Genomic DNA, 21,616 nt, shown 5'->3' with positions numbered 1-21,616 from the left:
TACATATAATTGAAATGCGGAAATACTACCCCATGCTGTTCAGTGAATGAAGGGAAAACAAATCTTTATTATTCCTGGGTTCACATAATATATAGGAACACTATTGTCTTTTTTTTATTTTATTTTAAGCCAGTTTTAGCTTTCAGATGTATTTTATTGTCTGTGGGAACATGTGTTTTACAGACCTGTCATGTGAAAGCTATTAACAAGAGGAACTGGAGAAATAACAATAAGCCACGTAACCGTGGCATGTCTACTCCCCGAGTTCAACTGTTATGCTGCCACTTCAAGTGCATGTGAAATTGGATCACACCGAGCGCCGTTAGCTCTTCTACTGCAATTTTTCATTGGGAAACTAAGGATTTTTTAAGTGGCCTATTAATATCATATTGCTGGCATCAGAGGCACATTTCAGGGCCAAGCTGGCTATGCCTCCGAACAGTTAAATAGTGGAATGAAGATCAACTGGATTCACATGAGATGTCCGATCGTATTTACCAAATCGGAGCTGGGCAGGCAGGTCCGAAACCTTTGTTCATCATTTCACACGTGCTGGAAACTGCCCTGTCCTGCCAAGCACTGCAGGGCTGAATGCTCACCATTAACCCACTTCCAGAGCTTTTGGAGGTGATCTGAAAGCAGTCCTGAGCGGTGGCCCTGGCTGCGCCTGAAAGGCTTCAGGTCTGAGTGGTTTTGTCCCTGCTCGCTTGGAGCAGGGAGAGGATGACTAGCACTGTCCTTTTTTTTTTGTTTGTTTTTTTTAATAGGCTAACAAAAAACCCCTAATAATCCTGGATTAGGTAAACCTGTTAACACAGAGCAAAGGGAGCCAAAATGGATTGCGCAAATGAAGGACAAAAGTTGTTCCCGTGGAGATGAGGAACGTTACTTTGATTACGTGTTAACTCCTCAAGCAGTACCTTTGCAAATCACGCTCAGTGGACTGTGATCCAAATTTATAAAAAAAGAAAAAGACGTTAGTAGTTTTGTTTTGTTTTTTCTTTGCTGGTTTAAAAGAAAAACCCCTCTGATCTCTTGGACTTCTAGCTGTGCTAACAAACCAGTGGAGGCTTAAGCAAGTTGGTGGTTGACAAACATTCCCACGTGCTTTCTACAAGGTCTGGGCATGAGACTTGCTGTTTTGGCCCAAAGCTTGAGCCACTCTGCGTTGTCACCTAAATGGCATCCCCTGTGCTTTCCATCGGCCACAGCTCATGGTTTTTCCGCTTTGCTTTGACCCCATCTTTTACGTACTCTTGCCGTACCACGTCAGGTGCTTCGCCTTGTTTGTTTTCCCCTTGCTGGGCTCTGCTCTGTGAGTGGGAGGAGGGTTTCCTGCATGTTGTGGTCTGTGTTTTGCTCTGAATGGGTTTCAGGGAATTTGGGCCTTGCTTTGATGGGGATGTACTGCTTAATAGCAAAGATGGATGGGGAGACTGAGGCACGAGGAATGTGCATGCCCTGTACAAGTTAACAGTGTGGCTGGGAAATACCTGTGAGGTAACAATGTGTTTCTCCAAAATACTAAGGAGAATATGGAGTTTCACATGTGCAACAATCTTGAGGTGTCCTTTCCTGCGTCCTAATCCGTGGCAGTCTGTTTTTTGAGCCCAGTGCCTGGTGCAGAGCTCCAGCCGAGCTGTTTGGACATCTAACCTGTGCAGGGCGTTCACAAACAGCATTTTACTGCAATTTTCACATGGCCTTAATGTGATTAAAGGGCTCTGATGGGCTTTCAGCAGCTCCTGGAGCTGGGTGCGAGCTCAGCTCACCCTCCTGTGGATAGGTGGAGGACGGGTGCCCTGTGGCTGCCCAAAGCACATAGACTTATGGCATGGGAGGACACCAGCATGCCCATACCCTGTAAATAGGAGGGAGCCAAGGAAGGTTTCAGAGGCATAAAAGGAAAGTGGATTGACTTTAGCTGGGCCAGTCAGGTAGGAAACGCAGGGCCGATACCCAATCCCTTGATGGTTGGTTGCACAGCTCGTCCTGCCTGGCGGCAGGGTGCTGCAGCAGAGCATCAGCCCTCGGTGGAGAAAAGTGCCAGCTTTGTTTTCATTGATTTTTGCTGAGGGATTGCTTTTGGGGTCCATTCCTGTTAGTTAATATTTGCAGTGCATGAGGCTTAACTGAAACAAGGCAGAGCAGACATCTGATAACCATAACAGGACAGATGCTTTTTCCCCACAAGAGCAACTTGGAAAAACAAAAGCCAAAGCTATCCCCTCTGGAAAGATAGCAATATGAAAAGAGAAGCATCAGGAATGGCACTGGGCGGTTTGCAAGGGTTTTTCTACTTTTATTTTTGTGTGTGTACATATATGTATATACGTATAATTTTTATGGTTTGTTTGTATTTGCCTTGTATCAACGATGGGTTTGGTTATAATCTCCCCTTCTTTCTAGCTGGGTTGCCCTTCCTCATCATTGAAACGAGCACAATCCAACCCTACCAGCGGGGCTTCTACTGCGACGATGACAGCATCAGGTACCCGCTGAAGTCGATGGAGACGATCAACGACGCAGTGCTGTGTGCTGCGGGCATCCTCATTGCCATCCTTGCTGTAAGTACTATCTTTGAAGCCTTCTCTCCTGCCCCTTGGGCATTCACGACAGCTTTTTTGTAACCTCTGTAGCCAGTCCGTGCTATGTACTGAGGAGTACATCTCCTTGGCGGCTATCTGACTTCCGTGTAAGTTCAGTGAACATTTGCAAATGAAAGCTTGTAATGGGAGGAATGAGATTACTGTTGAAGCTCATAAACAGGCCCAAAGCTGTTTGGGCAAGTCTGGGAGCTCTGCAAGAGCTTTTTCACCCTGTGGTAGGAGTTCAGAGCAGAAGCAAAAAGAGTTGAGTGTCAGCGAGGACTTGGCATGGTTTGTCCCTATTCAAATAACTCTAGGTATTTGCCTATTTTATAAGGTTGAAAAAAATAATAAAAAGATGCACCTTTTCAGCTAACCAGTACCTGGAAAAGTTTCACAGGTTAGTATTAGATTTTAAGAGATTGTATAATACAGGCATATTAAAAAGACAATTAAAATCTTCCATGAGGAGCGTATTCCCAGAGCCCTCACTGTAAAAAGTAGTTGATACACCACCTTCCCAATGTCTTCATTTCTTTTCCTGCCAGGTTTCCTAGAGCTATGCTAGGAGATGATGATTGTACAGTGAGAGCTTTATATTTCAGCCAAAAAGCTGAACTCAGCCCATGGAGCTGAGCCTCCTTCCACCAGCACGTGTCTCGTGCTTGGGCAGGAGCCGTCTCCTGGCTGGTAGTCAAACACTTGCATCTGCAGATGAAACTCCCAATGAGTTATTTAATGAAAAGTACCTGCATTTTCCTTGCTCACCTGCTGGCAGCACAGCTCAGGTGCTTTCCCAAAGATGCTGCCTTCCTCTTGCTCCCTGCTGGAGACAGGGAGGTCAGGAGCACTTGTTTCCCTCTTGGCTTTCATCCTCTGTCATGGGAGCAATGTCATGGCTGGTAGATATTTTAGCGTGGCATAGTGCATGCTCCAGTAACGCCTTGTCCCCAGCCTTGCTGCTTTGAGTGGTGAATAGAGCAGAATGGTTCTGTTGGAAGGGATGTTCAAAGATCTTGGAGTCCAATAAACGTTCCCCAGAATAGCCTCCCTGTATTGTCCCTGGGTGCTCATGAAGTGCCAATGTTCCCTCTCACTGTGGCCAGCAGAAGCCATCCCATTCCTTTTGTTTTGCTGCCAATAGGCCATGAGTTTGCTCTCAGGCAGCAGTGAGATGTGCAGTGCATCTGCCAGCTTGTGCCCATCTCTCCATCATTCCCGGACCACTTGCATTCACTTAGCAGAATAGGTCCCCAAAACACCGCCTCCTTGTTCCCTCCCTACTCAAAGCAACCCCCAAAAAGTGACAACCCCCTAATTCCATAAGTGCAGCAGAATTTTACCCTGCAGGTGAATTACCCCCGAGTGTGGAAAAGCCATAAAAACGAAATGAGAAAGCCCCTCATTTTCACATTACTGCCTGAGCTATCGTCATGCTGGCTGCATGCGGAGTGTGCTTCGGATCAGTAATGAGGCGGTGGCAAATAGAGGAGTTGGAACAGAAACTGGAAACATAATCAGCTGCCTATGTGATCCATCAGCTTTCTACCACGAAATAGCAGGTCAATTAAAAGAAAAAGAAAATCCCCAAAGAATTAGATGTTTCTGTGCTGGTTTCACTGTGCCCACAACAAATGTAACTTAATAAGGTAAATTCACAAGCTCCGTTATTTGCTGGTGAGTGATACAAACGGCTAACGAGGAATTGAAGAAACAGATTTCTGTGCTATGGCAGCACGTGTGGAAAATTCAAGTCAGTCTGACCTCTTTTTCAGATGTAACCCAGATACCAGAATTATTGTAGCATAATAGGAATTCCTTCCAAATCCACAAAGCACTGACTCTGTTCCTTTTTGCTCAAAACATTTGCCTTCGAAAGGCAGGACAGCGGTTAGGAGGATTGCCAGGGGATGGCATTTTGGGTGGCGAAGCCAAAATCTTACACCCTTGCCTTACGTGGTGTGATGGGCAGCCTAGCCCTGGGCAAAAGGTCTGGGTCATGTTTTAATTGGCTTGAGGACACTCAGAGGTCCAGTTAAGTAAACATGGAGGCAGAGACCTTTGCTTCCATCAGGCCATGAGGAGATACACATTTGTTTTTCATACCTACGTATTTACTGATGAAAGGCAAATTCCCGTGCAGATGACCCTGAAGATGTGGGCTGGGTGCTCCCACATCTTTCCTGACTGCTGTTCCTGCTAGAAAATGGTCAGTTTGATCTTCCTGGGCGAAAGAGGCACGTTGATGTTTGCTGGGATGGAAAACGCCCTTTTCTTCCTCCTTAGCCTTGCACAGGCATCACTGCTGTGCGGCCCCAGCCCTGACACCTGATGGGCCATAAACACCTATGGAAAATACCTAAGGAGATGGATTTCCTGGGTGATCTGAGTTCCACAGCCAGATTAGCTGATTGTTTTGCAGTTGGAGGTGATAGGTTTCAATGCGATTAGGCACCGAGAACGGTGCTCCAAAGACCTAAGGGTTCGAAAGACTCTAAGCAATTGCAGGCTAATTGAATTGCTGCTGATACGTTATGATAACAGTGAAATGGGCATGAGAACTGAAAATGTGCAGAAGGCATGCACAGACAGAAAAGTTTGATATTGGCTTTGTCATAATGGCCAACTTTCTTGAACACGTGTGACGGTCACGGCGCTCATTCCATGTGGATAGCTTGCCAGGAACACGAGGCAAGAGCAGAGCTGAATGGATAGCTTTGACTTGCTTGTTTTCAGGATGTCTTTTCAGTTACTGCACATCTGTGCTACGTTAATTTTCCACCATCCTGCTTTATCTGGGACGGCACTGCCAAAAAAACAAGTTTACCCAATTTTAGCTTCTCATTAAGCCTGAGCCATGACTTTAACTGAGCGTGGAGGGCTCACGGCTGCCCAGCCGTGTGTTAGCGAGGGAATGAAGTCTCCAATTTACAATCTGCTACATGTGTGCAATTACCAAGACCACCAACAGTGAGAAAAAAATATTAATCCCTAGACTTTTGTTGGTCCTTGCTAAAAATGTTGGTCACGTGCCTTTCCCAGTCCAGGAGCCTCAGCTTTACGTGGCTGTTTGTGCGTTGGGAGCAATGGCACATCGGCCGGTATCAGATGTCGTCCTTAATTCAGCTCATCTCCCCTTTGCAAGAGCTGGGAGTTTTGAGCAGCTCTCCTTCTTGCAAATTTAGGCATTGAGGAGGCTGCAGGCAGTGGCTGTGCCCTTGCGCGCTGCAGTTGCATGGTGCAAAAACATTGCATGCTGGGTGCATGGTGAAGGCAGAGACAATGTTCCTGCAGGTTTTTGTCACCAGCATGAGAATGAGCCCAGGAAGATGCAGATGGATGGGAGTGAGTCTCCAAACAGCCCCAAGGACCATCTGCATCCACTCTGGATGCCCCAGTGTTGCCTCCTGGCAGAGGAGCAGGAGATACTCTGACATCCTTCTGTGGTTCTCGTGCAAAGAGATTTCCTGGCTCCCAGCTCGGGCTTGAAGGTAGTCCAGAATGGGGATAAAGATTGTGCAAACGATGGTTTGGATTCTGCGAGGATTAAAATGGAGCTGGTTAGCTGCAGCTCCCCAGGCAGCTCTTGGGCACGACCAGGCTTCCAAGAGTAAATATTAGATTTGACGTGTAAACCCTGGATGACAGTGCAGCTGCCCGATGTATTTCTGTGTACGGCTGCTGAAAGATCTGGCTTGCTCTTTGTTTTTTCATTATTGTACTTGTATCTCTCCTTGATAAACCCTGCTTAGCTGTGATTTCAGACGCCTTAGGTCAACCTTTGTTTTCCAAGCCGTGGTACGAGTGAGTTCAAACAGTGATACAGCTTCATCTCCTCCTGGCCTAATTGCCATACTTTTCCAGTTTATTAGTTTCCAAACGTTGTGCCAAGCTTTTAAAAAGGTAGGCAGGGGAGCCTTGTCTCCTGAACGCCACTGGCAGGCTGCCACACCGGCAGGAATATTGCTGCCTGCTCCAGAAAGGGATTAACATGAAGGCATTTTTCCTGATGGTTGAATTTACATATCACCGTCCTTGTGACCAGAGTAGAGAGGGGCTGAGACGAGGGGGCAGCCAAAACAAAACAAAACCCTGCCTTGCTTTATTGGTCAGGTATAAAAGCATTTAAAGTAATGAATGAAATCCTGAAGCTGTAAATCTGGAGCTCAAAAGCTAGGTGTGTAACGTGACAGAGAACAACTTAAGCCTTTGCCTCTTTGGGAGAGGTGAGACATTTGGACTTGGTTTCACAGCCTGATTTTCATTAAGCTGCCTTTTAAAAGTCGGGATTACGAGAAGGCAGCCCTCTGCTCTATGGCGGTGATTTGTGGCAATATTGCCAAAGCCTTCTGTGGCACCACAAATGCATCATTTGCTGCCATGCAACTTCGGGATCCCTTGAGGTTCCCAGCAAAATACCTGGTGTGGGTATGGTGGCTCTGCATGGTTGAAATGGGGTCTGGTGGTGGCAGATTTGGGGCCAGAATCTGGAAAGTTCAGCATTTTCTGAGTCATGCCCTGTTGCGTTCATGGGTTTTGAAGAGGAAGAGAGGCAGGTTGGGAAGTTGTTCATTTTTTTTTTTCCCTTTCCAAAGCCACTTTTATGTGGGGGCAGTGGATCTGGCTTCTCCTTCCCAAACAATCCCAGATTACATATCTGTTTTATGTTGATTTTTTATTTCTCTGGCGCTGGTATAGAATTTGGGGCACTATTTCAGTTCTGTGAAGATACACAAACATGCTAAACCAAAATCCAGCTTTTTTTTTTTCTTAATTTTTCCATAAACAATACTTTGAGGAGTGCAGTCTCTTCTTGAGAGGCAGTAAGAAGTGGAAGATGAGGAGGATCAGGAGGTGGCAGGCTCTGGATTAAGCTTTACTCACTATGGCAACAGATTCTTGATTTGAAATGCTCAGAGCAAGAAGAGCAAATCATTAAGCAGCCTGTTGTAAGAATGAATTTTGTCTCTCCTGGCTTGTAGCCTGGCACATCTTCATCTTGTTATCTCGTCCAGTTTTGCAAAGCATCCTTCCCTCTCTCTAACACTGGCCCCTCTGTGTTGCGTGATCCCCACAGATCATCACGGGAGAGCTGTACCGCATCCACTACCTGAAGGAGAAGTCACACTCTTTTATCCAGAACCCCTACGTGGCAGCGCTCTACAAGCAGGTGGGCTGCTTTGTTTTCGGCTGTGCCATCAGCCAGTCCTTCACAGACATTGCCAAAGTGTCCGTCGGGCGCTTGCGGCCGCATTTCCTGGAGGTTTGCGACCTGGATTTCTCCACCATCAGCTGCGGGAAGGGGGTTTACATCCAGAACTACACCTGCAGGGGAAGCGACAGCAAGGTCCAGGAAGCCAGGTGAGAGCCCTTGTTTCCCTGTTGAGGGGGAAAGTGTCCAAAGAAATGGGCTGCTGATGCCAAAACGGTGTCTCACACTAAATATTTCTCAGGGCTTCTCCGCCAGCAGTAGATGATCTCGCTGCTGCTGTCTCTGGGAAGGCTGCAGCAACGGGTGGTTTCCCTTGGGAGTTGTGGGGTTTGCCTGAATAGTATTCTTCTTCCTTTCTCTATACTCCTACACTATTGTTTCGTGAGAGGTTGCTCAATGTGGGAATTCACCATAAGAGCTGAGTTAATGTCAGCGGCCTGACCTGCTGTTTGGGGAGGACTTCTCCTCCAGGCCGAGGGGCTGCTGGCACCTCCCTTTCACACTCCTCATCAAACTCATCCCATGCCTAGTTTTGACATTTTTAGGGGGAACCTAAATGAGAGGCGCCTAAATGCCGTAATTAAGCAACTGGAGAAGTGCTTGCTTTTCATTTCTTCACGGTTTCCTGGTTATTCGAGGCGAGACGATGAGTTATCGTGCTGTCCTGGAAATAGCTGCGCTGTCCCACGAATAGACCAGGAAGGGACGAACAATGCGCACATCCTGCCCATCCGTTCGTTTTCGGCCTCGGGAGCGAGCAGGGCGGATAACAGGGCTTTTGTAACCTGAAGGATGGGGGGTTGTGGTTCCCTCTGCTTTGGGACCATCTCGCTAGCGATGGGCAAGTTACCCTCTTATGTGTAATGTTGTAACACCATATGAGAATATGATAGTGGCTGGTTCTTAGCACCTGCTTTGTTTTGCAGGAAATCCTTCTTCTCCGGGCACGCGTCCTTCTCCCTCTACACCATGCTGTATTTGGTGGTAAGTGACCTCAGCCTTATTGGAGATGGAGCTGATTCAACCCCTAACCCCCACCCCGAGGCGTTCGCCCCTGTTTGGTAGCACTAGTGCTGTGATGAGGACTAGAGATGGGGATGTTGGTGGAAAACAAGAGCCCGAACACACTGGTGGAAAGGTCTCACTTTTGGACCCTGCGGTGTTATTTGGGCTGGAAACTCCTGGGTTATAGCTGAGCTGTGCAGCTTTTGGATGTAGCCAAGGCTGCAATTAAATCTGAGCCCTGCTACCCCAGCGGATGACTTGTGCATTTTTGCTCACCCCAAGCTGTGGTTTCCACCGGGGAGAATTTTGAGGGTGCCAAAATATTGCATTGACGGTGGTGGTGGTGGGGGGGGGGGGATGCACCACGGCAGCTCCGCCAGGGGTGTGGACTGATTCCCGGGCTGTGTTTCAGGGCTGGCGGAGCAGGTGAAGCCGCCTGCCCGGCCGGATCTGTCGCGGAGGGCTGGGGCTCGTTTTCCTTTGTCGGTGACAAATGGCTCTGCCCTTCCTGCGCGGGGCCGGTGCCAAGGTGCTTCCTGCCAGGGCTGCCGCAGGCATGCTCCCTGCGCCCCCAAAAAGGTCCTGCGCTGAGTTTTTTGGGGGGAAGGGATTTGGATAGTGATTTGTGTTTTTTTTTTTTTTAAAAAGAAAAAAAAAAAGGAAAAAGGGAAAAAAGGTTTCAGGTTCCTTTCAAGATTTGTCCCCCCCCCCATCTCCCGTAAGCTCAGACTGGCAAGCGAAGGACCAGCCCTGTGCTTGTAAAAACAGTAAACATGAGCTCTTATTTATCTACTAGCAGTGCTTCCCCTGTCCCTTTACTTTCCCCTCTGAAAAGATAAATTACTGCTGCTCCCTCCTGCCTTTTAATCCCTGGATTTACCCTCCGTGGGCTGGGAGCTGTTCCTGTAATTTAATTACTAAGCTTTCCAGGCTGTATGGGGGGAGTGTATTAAATTCTTTCCTCATTCCCCCTGTTTTTTTAATCTGTTCTTGAAATATTTTGGGAAACAGTTTGGCCATCCTCCTCCTCCTAGTCGTGTTACAATAATGAGGTTGAAGTGCTGCCAGGTGCTGGGCTGGGGGAGAAGCAGCCTGTACCCCCTGCGTTGCCCTTACCAGAAGCCAGCGTGGGGAGGGTGAGGCAGGAAACAAAAGAGAAACCAGCTCCTTGCCGCAGCGTGTGGGTTTTTTTTTTTTATTTTCCCACCGACAAAAATCACTGCTTGTACAAAAATGACCCTTCTGTGCCCCAGCCCGGGCACCCGAAGCGTGGTGGTTGGCAGCACCCCCCCGGTGCCGGAGCTGCCTCGTGATGCTTTGCAGGAGGCTCGGCCCTCCTGCCCTGCCTTCGCAAAACTTTCCGAGCTGAGTTTGGAAATTGTCACTCTCACTGCCTCGGGAGGGGCATTTATTTATTTCTGAGTGTTCTGCAAGCAGGCAGATAAGTTGGCCCCTTCTGAGCCTGGCATCTGGAGGCAGCAAGGACTGCCAGTCCCCACTAAGTCGGTCGCGTTTCTTCCTTGAATACTCAGCAAGGTTCTGGGTATTTTTTTTTTTTTAGGAGATGCAGCTCCCAGGCCTTTTTGGAAGCCCAGCATGACCTCTCACCCTTTGCATAGCATCGTAGCCTGTGGCATTCCTCAGGGTAGGGGACAAACCTGGGCTTCCCAGGCAGCACCTGGGGGAGAGCCCAGCCCCGTCCCATGTTCCCAGCCGCTCGCTTTGGCCATAGCTGGCCGACACTGCCAGGGCTTGACCCGCTTTCCAAAGGGCGCTGTGCAGACCGTTCTGCCTTGCCAGGACTTTTTGTCCCTTGTTTTTCTGAAAAAACAGTGGTTATGGAACAAGTGAGATGCGAAATGGGAATTCAGTTGCCTGGAAGGCCCTGGTGGCAGGGGGTGCGCTGGAGACTCCAAAGCAATAATGTGCAGCGTTCCCTTAGGACACCTGGAAAAACTGCGGCTCACTTTCCAGTGCTGCTTTGCAGCAGTGCCTGCGCTAGTACAAAGTATCCTAATTTTCTTTTAGCTTTGCAACAGGCTTTGGAAGTGTAACTCCTGTGTAACTCTGGGGCCCATGAGTTCGGAGCAAAAAGTCAGCTCTGATCTCTTCACTATCCTTCCCTGTCCCCTTATGGGAGTGCTGGAGTTGTCAGCGCCCAGCTGCCTCTGCTCCTCTCCCCATCTGCTCCATTTATTCCTCTCCGTGAAGCGTTTAGTCCCTTAGTCCCCTAACAATGACTTTGTTTTAAATTTTACCTTGTCGCGTGACCGAGATAAGGTTGGTAGCAGGCTCCTTCTGGCCAGCTGTTCAGTTGTGCTGTGCCTTAAAAAGTCAGGGGAAAAGTCGCACCGAGGGTTCAGCCATAAATTAAAGGGAGAAAAAAGCAACTTGAAATTGGACAGCATTTCGTGGTGGTGTGTATCAGGGCGAGGAAACGAGCCCTTCAGCTTGTCTTATCACAGATAGGGGCTTTGCAGCTCAGGCAGATCATCTGTCATATTCAAGAGGCTGAAGGATGATGATGATGATGATAAAGAGAATTATGTTTGCCCGGGGGGTTTCTTTAACACAAACCAAACCCCGCTTTCTTGCCCAGCTCAGTGAATGACTGGGTTTTTGGAAGACTAGCTAGGGATGGTGAAGTTGTAAAGTGGCAGCAGGTTGTTGCTGGTGCTGTGGGAACTGGGAGCTGGTGGGGGACCCCTGCAAACTGGGGGCACTGATGGTGGTGAAGGCACTTTAGGGGCATTTGTGGGGCTGAGCAAGAGCTGCGGAAGTTCAGCTGGTCAGCTGTGTCCTAAGTGCAGCGTCCAAGTTCTGTGTTGAACAATACTTCATTTTTCAAGAACAAGTCACTTCCTGGCATGCCCTGGCATGGCTCTTGCAGCCCATTCTGCACGATGATGGCTTCAAGTCCTGTGTCCCACGCAGTGGAGGTCGTGGCTGCAGAAAGCTTTAGTCGGTCTATTAAAAAATATTACATCACCCCACGCTTGAAGTCAAGCCACCTTTAAAATGCGGCGTCCACACGTGGGCAGGGGGATATTTTCGATGGAAGTTTGTTGTGCACGTCCTCATCAGTGGTGTGCTGGTGTGTATAAACCCTGTGCAGAAACAAGCTTATGGTCAGTAATATTTTGTGTGCTCTGGTAGGGTCCGTAGCTAACAGGGTCTGTCTGGAGACCTCAAGGATGCTGAAAAATGCCTTTGGTTGGGGAAAAGACCTGCAGAATCCATCATCACTGGAGCATGTTGGGTCTGCTGAGGGTCCTGCAGGGTCTGGGGCCGGGCAGGAGCAGGGGGGCAGTGGGTGACCAGTGCCCTGCTTCAGCACCGAGCCCTGTGGCCAGTCGGTCTCTGTTAAACACTATTGGTTTGGGAACGGGTTCCCAACAGGGAGCTGTGAATTGATGCCAGGCCCCGGAGGGCTTTGGTGGAAAAGTCCCCCAGAAGGGCGTTTGCCACACAGTCCGAGCTCCTGGGATTTGGTTATAAGCACTGAGACTTCGGGGCTAAGTTTCTCGCAGCCTCCTTGTCACCAAGAATACCCAATTAACATCAGGCCTTTGTATAAAAATTTGAAAGGGGAAATTGCGCTTGGGCAATCCTCTTTGTCTTAATTTTCCTTGCTTTGTTGCTCCTTGGCCGAGCGAGCCCATAACCCATATTTATAGCAGGCTGAGGAAGGAGGAGGTCTGTAACAGCTTGCGGTGCACCCAGCCCACACCTCAGGTTCATGGGGAGGCTTCGAGGGGAGCAATGGGGTTTTCTGCTCCCGTCAGGCACCTGAGACCATAATGCTGATTTTTTTTTTCAGCCAGAACTTCCCCGAAACCCCAGCTAGTCACTCGGAAGATGAAGGAAAACTAAGTTAATATCTCTCAGCAGCATTGGCTGATTCTGGAGAAAATGAGAGTAAAACAGGGCAGCTTGGGTGTTTAATGGGCATTCAGTGGGCAAGGCCGAAGCCTTCAGATCAGAAGGGGTTTCAGTGTGGTCTGCTGGTTGTACGGAAACTTACAGGTGTTGCTGGTTTTGTCTGGGTCACCGTGGAGCTTTGCACTGAGGTTTCTTGCCGAGGGCAGAGAAGGTTGTGATTCTGAGTGATGATGTGTACGAGGGAAACTCCGTGGTGGTTGTGGACTTGGATTGAGGCTTAGTGGTGACCTAAGGACGTGAACAAAGTGGTTTATACCAAGGCTGGGGCCGAGGTGCGACCTGCTTTGCTGAGCAGACGGTGATATTCCCAGCAGGGTGGGAGGATGCTGCGCAGCCAGCAGAGGCGGGGAAGAGGCAATCAGCTCATCCACTTGGTGCTGGGAGGTCTTTTGTCCTTCTGCCCTATATCAAGGGCTTGAGGACTTCTGGCCCCACACTGTGCCGGGTACTGCTCCACATGGGGCTGGAGGAGGTAACGTCAGGTTAACTCCGAAACAAGACCGGCCGCTTCCCAGAAGGAAACCTTCGGGTGACTCAGAGCCGTGGTTGGTGGAGCTCAGCCTTGCGGTGGGGGCAGCGTGAAGGGGATGGGATGTCTGGGTGGCAGAAAGCCCTGGGAGGCTGGAGGTGACGTTCTCAGCCTGTGTCCCCTGCCAGCTCCTCCCCAATGGGTTCGCTCGGGGGTTGCGTGCAGCCGCGGGTTGTCCCCGCCGACGCTGTGGAAGTCCCCTGGCAGGAGCAGAGCGATGCGATGCCCTCGAAGCCATCTGCTCCGTGGTAATTCAGCCCCTGCCAGAAGCCAGGCAGTGGGTGGGAGCTCCAAACGGCTCCTGCTGTGATCTCACTTCATTCTCTCCATCCACCCCTTCTCCGGGCTGTTCCTGTTGGTGCTGCTCCTGCCTTTTGCTGCCATGCCACGGTCTGTGGTGCAGATAACCCAGGCTGTGGTCTTGCTCCGCCGTCCCCTCCCTGGAAGAGCTCTGTCCAGCCCCACGTTCCCACCCAAACCTGGCAGTCCTTACCAAGCATCACTCAGTACGTGCTCCCAGCCTGCTTCCGAAGCAGGTTCTCAGACAAGTGTGGGTGTGAGGTGGTGATGGGTGCTTCGGTGGCTTCCAGCACACGCAGTACGGTGCTGCACAGCCTTTCCACACCTTGTATGGGGCCAGAGGGTGTACACGAGCTGCACAGGCCAGGGTTGTGCTGTGGAAGGAGGGAGTTGGCGTGAAAACAACCCCTTGCACCATTTGAAGGAAACGGGGCTTGGGTGACCTTGCTGTCTGCATCTGCCTGGCAATTCGCGATAACTTTTGAACTCCTGGGCTGATTTCATCAGGGCTCAGTGGGGATGGAGCGCAAGTTGCATGGAAGTAGGGGAACGGGATATGGCGATGCAAACACATGCAAGTTTTGCTCCAAGTGGTTTCGGACTTGGCTGTTTCCTGGAGCAGGAGGCACCAGGGCCAGAGGACACGGGGACAGAGGCTGGGCAGGGGAAGGGAGGGCAGTTTTGCAAGGGTTTCTAAAGAAAAGGTAAAATCTCAGTATAATCTAGCTGATAAATTGGTTTGCCCAAAGCACAAGTCTCAAGCAAGTTAGGTGTTACTTTCCTTGTTGTATAGAATTTCCTATTTTTTTAATCACTTCAGACTCCAAAAAGCATCTGTTTTATTGTGTTCAAATTCAGTGTTAGCTTTCCATTGCTAATTTTTAATTGAAACTTTGCTTCTCCACCTATAACATGCCTATTTAGTTCAAGCTTGTGGGATATAAGGATTTGAGGGGATGTTGGGGTGGGCAAAAAGGACAAATGTCAGATTATCCAGCATCAAATTTCGTTCTTAATGGCTTCGGTGGGACACAGCCTGAAGCGTAAGACATAAGGTTTCAAACCCCCTGGTAGGACTAAGGGTAACAGTTTGTAAGATATAATACATGGAGCTGTTTTTGCTCTGCAACAACATACTGGCAGCTGAGTTTTGCACTGTACCCTGGACCTGAGAGTATTCCTGAGACATTTGCTTCACCAGACTGCAGCAGCTGGGGGTGCCATGGGGACCTGAGAGCCATGCCTCGTCCCCCAGCATCGCATGGACCAGTTTGCACAGTGTGGGGTGTGCGCCGTGGGGACGTGGCCCCGTTCCCAGACTCTGGCTGGTTTGCAGAAATATTCCCCAGAATCATAATGTGAGCTAGCCAGCACCAAGCTGTTTTGGTACTGCTCTCTTCCATGCTAATTGGCTAACAATTTGGGTAATTTGGAGCATCTGCTCCATTCCAATGACATGATGTTTCGTTTCCTTTAAAGAGCCTGGTGTGTATTCCTTCCAAAAAGGGGTAAATAGAATGCTTATGCAACAGCCAGACACTAAATAAACCAACACAGTGTTTCCCCCATATCAGCTTTCCAATTAATTCTGCTTCAGTAGGTAAATGATATTATTAAGTTGCTTTGGGTTTCTGGTGAGAGCTTTGCTCCTTCCTGTCTCAAGGCAGTGCGAACTGCTCTGGGTGCACAAAAGGGGCTGTAAATGGGTATCGAGCCCCTTGCCAGGCTCCAAAGTAGCAGGCAGGAGGTCACAGGCCTGTAGAGAGCATCCTTTGTGTTGAAAATTCCCCCTCCTTGCTCCACGGGGCCCCTGCGTCTACCCCGCTGCAGGTGGGAGCCTCAAATTAACGCTCCCTTTTTTCTTTATTTCCTCTCTTCCCCGCAGTTTTATCTGCAGGCCAGGTTCACGTGGAAGGGCGCCCGCCTGCTCCGTCCCCTGCTGCAGTTCACGCTCATCATGATGGCGTTTTACACCGGCCTGTCCCGCGTGTCAGACCACAAGCATCACCCCACCGACGTGCTGGCGGGCTTTGCACAGGGAGCCCTGGTGGCTTACTGCGTGGTGAGTGCTGCTGCGGGGGGACACCTCGGGCGGGGGTTACCGGGGCTGCTCTGAGCTCATTTTTTTAATGTAGCAGAAGGGCTTGTGAGAAAGCTGTTAACAAAAGCTGTGTCTGCTTGTCTGTGGCAGCCTGAGCTGCTCTCATGCAATTTACTCTCCGAGGAGTGACCTGTTTGCAGGCCCCGTAACTGGAAGTGACAGATGGAATTGGTGGGGGGCACCGGGGCTATTCTCAGGGCTGCTGCCTCACCTGGAAACAAAGGGGCTGGGGTCGCTCGTGTCTCTGTACGAGCTCCCCAAACCAAGGCTGTAACAGCTTACCGCTTTCTGGTCCAGAGGTGCTTTTTAATTTTTTTAATTTTTATTTTTACTGATGTAAGAGTAAAGCAAACCCAGAGGCAAGGAATTAAGTTCCCTAATGCTTTATTTTGCAGGGAGAGAAAATAGGTTATATACTTTCCACTCATTGATAATAATCCAAAGCTAAGTTAAAAATGGCACGGCTGGAAAGTTGTTATAAAGCATTATTAACCCGCTGGGCAGCAGTTGTTGGGTTGTGGCATTGCCGAATGCCAAAGTCCTGTTCAGGCACGTGGAGCCAGCAGATGCAGAGGAAAAGCAGAGAGCTGCGTGCTGCTGCCTTAACCCTGCCGCCAGCGTCAGCACAGCTCCTGCACCTTTCATACCAATATTGCCAGGGTGTTTCCACACATCCTGGTCATCTTTTCCTCTGCAGGGTATGCAGGAGGTCTAGACACTAGGTCACATCACCAGGCAGTGTTACAGGGGTGTGCAGTTCCCTCTCCGTGTGCTGTTCCACTTGGGGAGCAGGATGCCAGCGATATTTGGGGGATAGGGCAGTGGCTGCCCGGATCACGGTGTCAGGAAGACAGCAGCGCTCCGGATGCTTGGTGCAGGCGTCCCCAGGCTTCCTGGCTGGGACAAGCAGCAGATCTGGCCATCCCCCCCCCCCCCCGACAGATGGAAGCTGTGCTGGGAAGGGGAGGCCACAGCAGCACTGGGCTGGTTTTCCTGTGCGGAGGCAAAGCAGCGTAGGAAGCAGCTGCCTGTGAGCTTTGCAGGTGGGCACGGGTTTGCTGGCGCTACCCTTTCCAGCCAGCTCGTGGAGGGGCTGGTCATCTCTGTGCCCTTTGGAGACAGGGGTTGGCGGCCAGGAAAGCCTCACCCCAGACTCCCTGGGGTAGGTGGAGGTCTCAGAGTGTTTTGCTGGTGTGTCTTGGGGCTGCTCACCCAGGTTGGGTTTGGGTTCTCATGCAGGGGATGCTGCGAAGCAGAGGCAGGGACCTGCTGCTCTTCCCCTCCCTGCAGCACAGCCTTCAGCAGCACGCCTGATGATGGCTGTTAAAACACCATAGTTATCAGGCTGTAATTTCTACTAGAAACCGATTGTGGGTTTCACCTCCGAGGATTGCCAGAACTTAAATCCAGGTTGTGCTGCAGGAGACGCGTTTGTCCTCTAGTGCCTGAAATAACAAGCAGAAGACATTAGTGTCAAGCACTTCCAGCTGATGAAACATTCGGACTTGGTTCCAGGGTGAAATATGATGAGGACTGCTTAAATGGAAATAGTTTTTATGCACGTCGTAGGCAGCCTGCTATGTGTCGTGCAGTTTGTCTCCCCTGATGGAGAGAAAAGGGGAGGCGTCAGAAGGACACGCTCCTGGTGTTGCTCTGGTTTGATCAGAAGGTTGTTTTAACGTCTCTGTCTGTGATTAAGGAATTCTTCAGTATACCAAAAAGGAACATGACTTGCTAAATGGCAATATAAGATATTGGCTTGCTTTGTACAACAGGCGCTCAGTCTTCTGCTGTCAAGTTTTCTTTATGGGTGGAGAGCACCTTCTACAGGAAATGGAGCTAATCCAAGTGAAAAACTTTGCACGTTTATTAGTCCTTTTTTGTGTTAAACACTTCAAGCATTAGGAGGATTTAACACACTGTTTTAACCCCAAAAGATCATGTTTCATGATTCCTATAAGTGTTTGTATAACCTCCAGCCACGTTAAAGTGAAATACAGTTTAAAGAGAAAGGAAACCTCTTACCCAGTCTCTGAATGAAACCCCGAAAAGCAGCGAGTAGCAGGGTAAAGGCTGAAGTGTGCAGGATGACACTCCGCCATAACTCACTCCTGTCCAAAACAAGGACCAGGCTCAGCGTAATCCCCACATGCTTCTTGCACTGAGCACTCTCCTCCCGTAAATCAATTTGTCATGGCTGTGTCGGTGCAGAAATTGGACATCTTTTTGATTGAATCCAGCTCTCCGAGGTGGGCACGCGAGAGCGCTGGTACCAGCAGCGTGCCGAGCCAGCCGAGCGGGGGTTTTACGCTTGTTAACAGCGAAGAGAAAAACCATCACCAGAGCAGCTCAAGATGCTTGCTCTCTGAGATGCGGCAGCAAGAGGCCAGATCCAGGCTTGTGATCCTCCATGGGTTCAGCTGGATCCTGTGGTGGAACTAGATGCACAAATGCTGCTTCTTGGATGCCCTGTAAATGACTTTACCAGCTCCGTTACAAAACCAGGTGGCCAGATACCAACACATCCCCGAGGAAAGAGCCACTTTGCATGTCAGCTCCTTCTGTGTCTGTCCATGAAGCAATAAAAGCTGAGCAGCAACAGCTCAGCTTCCTGAATCCGCAGTTTTGGTTGTAGGAGTGAATTGCCATTTATAGCAGGTTTGGTGTCTATTCAGCTCAGTTCCTTATCTGCCTGTGCTGATAGGGACTTGCAAAAGTTGTTTCCAAGGACAATTAAACTTGCCGTGTGAGGCTGTGGGTAGCTAGAAAATGTGGAGAGGCAGAGGGGAACGTCTCAGCTCCCTCCCCGTGTTACCCAGCCTGAAGGTGTAAATCTGATATTGTTCATTTGAGCACCTTGGATTTTTTTTTTCCCCTAACTTATCTTGCACCTGAGTACTGGGGGAGAAAAGTCCAATGTGCTGCTAATTCCTACAGCTTCGCCGTGCCACATGATGCCCTTCCCAGGGCTTCAGTTCAGCTATCCCACACCTTGCTCTGAATTACCAGTGCTTAATGGTACCTGAGGCTGAGCCAGCAACTTTGGGCCAGCAGAAGCCGTTGACAGCACGACCAAATTTTGGGGATTTGGTACTAGCTAACAAAAAGAAGAGTCCTGGCTGCTTTATGCCACCTCTGGAGGATCCATGCTGTCTAAGACTTTTCCCTCCTGGCGTGGGGCTGAGGTTTGGCACAGGAGAAAGTGCCCCGGTCTGACGGCGCTGATAAGCTCAGTACAGCGGCTGCCAAGGGAGGATGTGGAAGTTTCCTCCCAGCATTTTGTTTCTTATTGTGTTGCTGCCTCCCGAAATTGCCAAGCGCTGGCTTTTTCACATCCGGGAGAGGGCTTACATCACAGGATATTTAGGAAAAAGTAGTCGGGAATGACTCCTCCTCTATTCTCTGGGCTGGTGGGGAAAGGGTAAGATGAGAGCATCGTGTGCCTTGGACCTGCTGCCTGTAACGTTTAGTACAACTTGGATTTGAGGGCTTCTCATTGCCTACCTGGAGAATGCATAAATGTGTTATTTCACATCAATCCCATCCCTAAAACTGTGCTTGCATGAGTCAGGCTGGCTAGTTGGAGACCTTTGTTTTGTGTGAGTGTGGGCCATGTGTCTGTTTCCTGGCTTTTTAACCTGCACAGCAGCAGGGTTGGGGTCCTGCTCTTGGTGAAGACACAGCAATAAATGAAATTGTTCTGTCATATTTTTATGCCGTGTTATGTGAGGTCTGAGCCTTCTGTGTCCTATGGGAAGGTGGTAGCAGGTGCTGGGGCTACATGCAGGAATTCAACAGCACAAAAAGTGTTTGAGCCTACAGCCGTCTGTGTTCTGTAAACCAAATTTGTGAATGAAGCATCACCCAGTGGGGCTAAGTTTGCCTTTCCCTCTTGTTCCTCCAGGTGTTTTATGTCTCAGACCTCTTCAAGCCCAAGACAAAGACCTGCCTGCCACCGCCCCCCATCCGGAAGGAGATCCTTTCACCTGTGGACATCATTGAACGCAATAACCATCACAACATGGTGTAGGCCTTTGAGAAATCGGATTGGCGTTGTATTTTATTTTATTTTTTATTTTTGCAAAAAATGACTGCTGACAGCGACTACCTGCTGCTCTCAAATCTCATCAGACAGTAGAATGTAGGGAGAGACTTTCTTGCCCGACCGGTAAAGTCTTACTCTGTGGTCTTTTCAACTTGCGACATTTGGAGGAAAGGGGTGGTGGTCAACTAAGTCAGAAGCAACAGTGAGAAACAGACACACAACAAAAAGCCGAACAAGCAAAGAGAGGTGCCGGAGTCCTGGATGTGCAATTGGTTTGAGTGTTCATGTTGTAGTGAACGCCAAATTGTTCATAGCGTAATGAACACTAAGGGATTTTGGAAAGCTGGCCATCTTAGTAGATGTGATTTTTTTTTTTTATGATGAAGATGTCCAGTGCCTGCGAGGGGGGAAAAAAACAACTCACAGTTGATTTATATAGCACTATGTATGAGAAACAGCACTGAGTCAAGATCTGGGATTGGTTCATAAGAGTTGCTTTTTTTTTTTCCTGTTGGATGCTAGTTTGTTTTTGCCTCCTCTGTTCCATACTGTGACTTAGCGTAGAAGAAGCTTGCCCAGTCAAAGATCTCCGGAGGGTCTCTGTTCACACTACACACCTTTCACAAGCAGTCCTGAGACACGCAGTGAGGTTGAACAAACCCACCCTCGGCGCAGAAAGCCACATTTCTTCCTTCCCGCTCGCTTCCTGGCGAGGCTTCATCCTGCCTGAGCCACTGGGCACATGCAGCAGCCGCAAATGGCCTTAAAATGGAAAAGAGCATCCTCCGCTTCCCGGTCCTCCCCCCCTCAAAATCGCAGCAGATTTTCTGTGCTCTCACGGTTTGGGCAGCGGCGGCTCTGCCGGAGGCGCGTTCGCACTACGACCTCGGGGCTGAGTCCTGGGGAAACTTTAATTCTGCCGTTTCGGGACGGGCTGCTGGGCGGCACGTCCCAGCCTGGGTGTCAGTCGGTCCGTGCACCCCCCCCCCCGCTTCTCCTGTCGGCGCCCTGGTGTGCGCTGCCGCCGCGGGTGCCAGGCGGAGTGCTCCACTCGGGGACGCCGGTGGGAAATCAGTTGTGCCTCCGCTGAGTGTGATTTTTTTTTTCATTTTTTTTGCCCGGAAACCACAGGTTTTTGGCTTGCAGACCTTTCACAGAGCGCGCTTGCAAAGGGATCACGCAAAGCATGCAGAACGGCCATTTGCACATCCTTCGTACAGAATCCGTCCTATCATTTCAACTATAGCAAGCTATGATTTTTTTATATATAAATATTATATAAATAATGTATAAAACCTTAAAAATTAACTATGTAAAATATTATTTCTGAAACAATTTTAGATATATCCACTATGACTATAAACTGTGTCCTGACCTGTGTTATTTACATTTTGCTGCTTAAAAAAGCATTGAATTAATTTTTTATAGTCGACTAAAATATTGTAGTTCTGTGGTAGTAATATTTTAATGAAAATAACTACAATTAGAGACATTTGTATAAAAAAATCATATTAAATTGTCTGTATTTTTGTAATGTTCCATTTTGTAAAGAGAAGAATATTCAAAGACTTTTGTAGAATACAAAATTAAAATTTGTATCTGCGAAATTATTGCTGTATAAATGTGCTTTTTAAATAAAAGCTCATAACACAACTAAACAGCCCTGTGTGTGTTGCGTCCTGCCTTTAGGTTGAGCCCCCGCTGTGCTGTCGCCCCTCTGCCCAGGGAAATCGGGTCACCCTTTGGGACTTGATGCATGCGTCAGCTGGATAAAGGGGACCCAGTGCCACCGTAGATAGGCTCCTGGGTGGAGAGGATGTGGTGGTTGCAATCACAGGTTTGCATTGAACTGCTCCTGGCAATGCTCAGGCTTTGAGCACATCTTTTTTTGATT

General features: G+C 49.2%; 1 protein-coding gene across 1 annotated transcript in view; it reads left to right on the top strand.

The window, feature by feature from the left end:
- The window catches only part of PLPP3 (phospholipid phosphatase 3), a 43,076-nt gene extending 21,696 nt beyond the window's left edge, over nt 1-21,380 (top strand). The window contains exons 2-6 of the mRNA XM_083846674.1: nt 2,410-2,567; nt 7,666-7,949; nt 8,727-8,784; nt 15,462-15,638; nt 19,582-21,380. Of these exons, the coding sequence (XP_083702800.1) occupies nt 2,410-2,567; nt 7,666-7,949; nt 8,727-8,784; nt 15,462-15,638; nt 19,582-19,707 (803 nt within the window). The 3' untranslated portion in view covers nt 19,708-21,380. The remainder of the gene's footprint in view (nt 1-2,409; nt 2,568-7,665; nt 7,950-8,726; nt 8,785-15,461; nt 15,639-19,581) is intronic.
- The last annotated feature ends 236 nt before the right edge of the window (nt 21,381-21,616 follow it).

The sequence above is a fragment of the Anser anser genome (genome assembly GCF_964211835.1).
Source record: "Anser anser genome assembly, chromosome: 8".
Taxonomy (NCBI): Eukaryota; Metazoa; Chordata; class Aves; order Anseriformes; family Anatidae; genus Anser; species Anser anser.
This window is presented reverse-complemented; position numbering and strand designations above follow the sequence as displayed.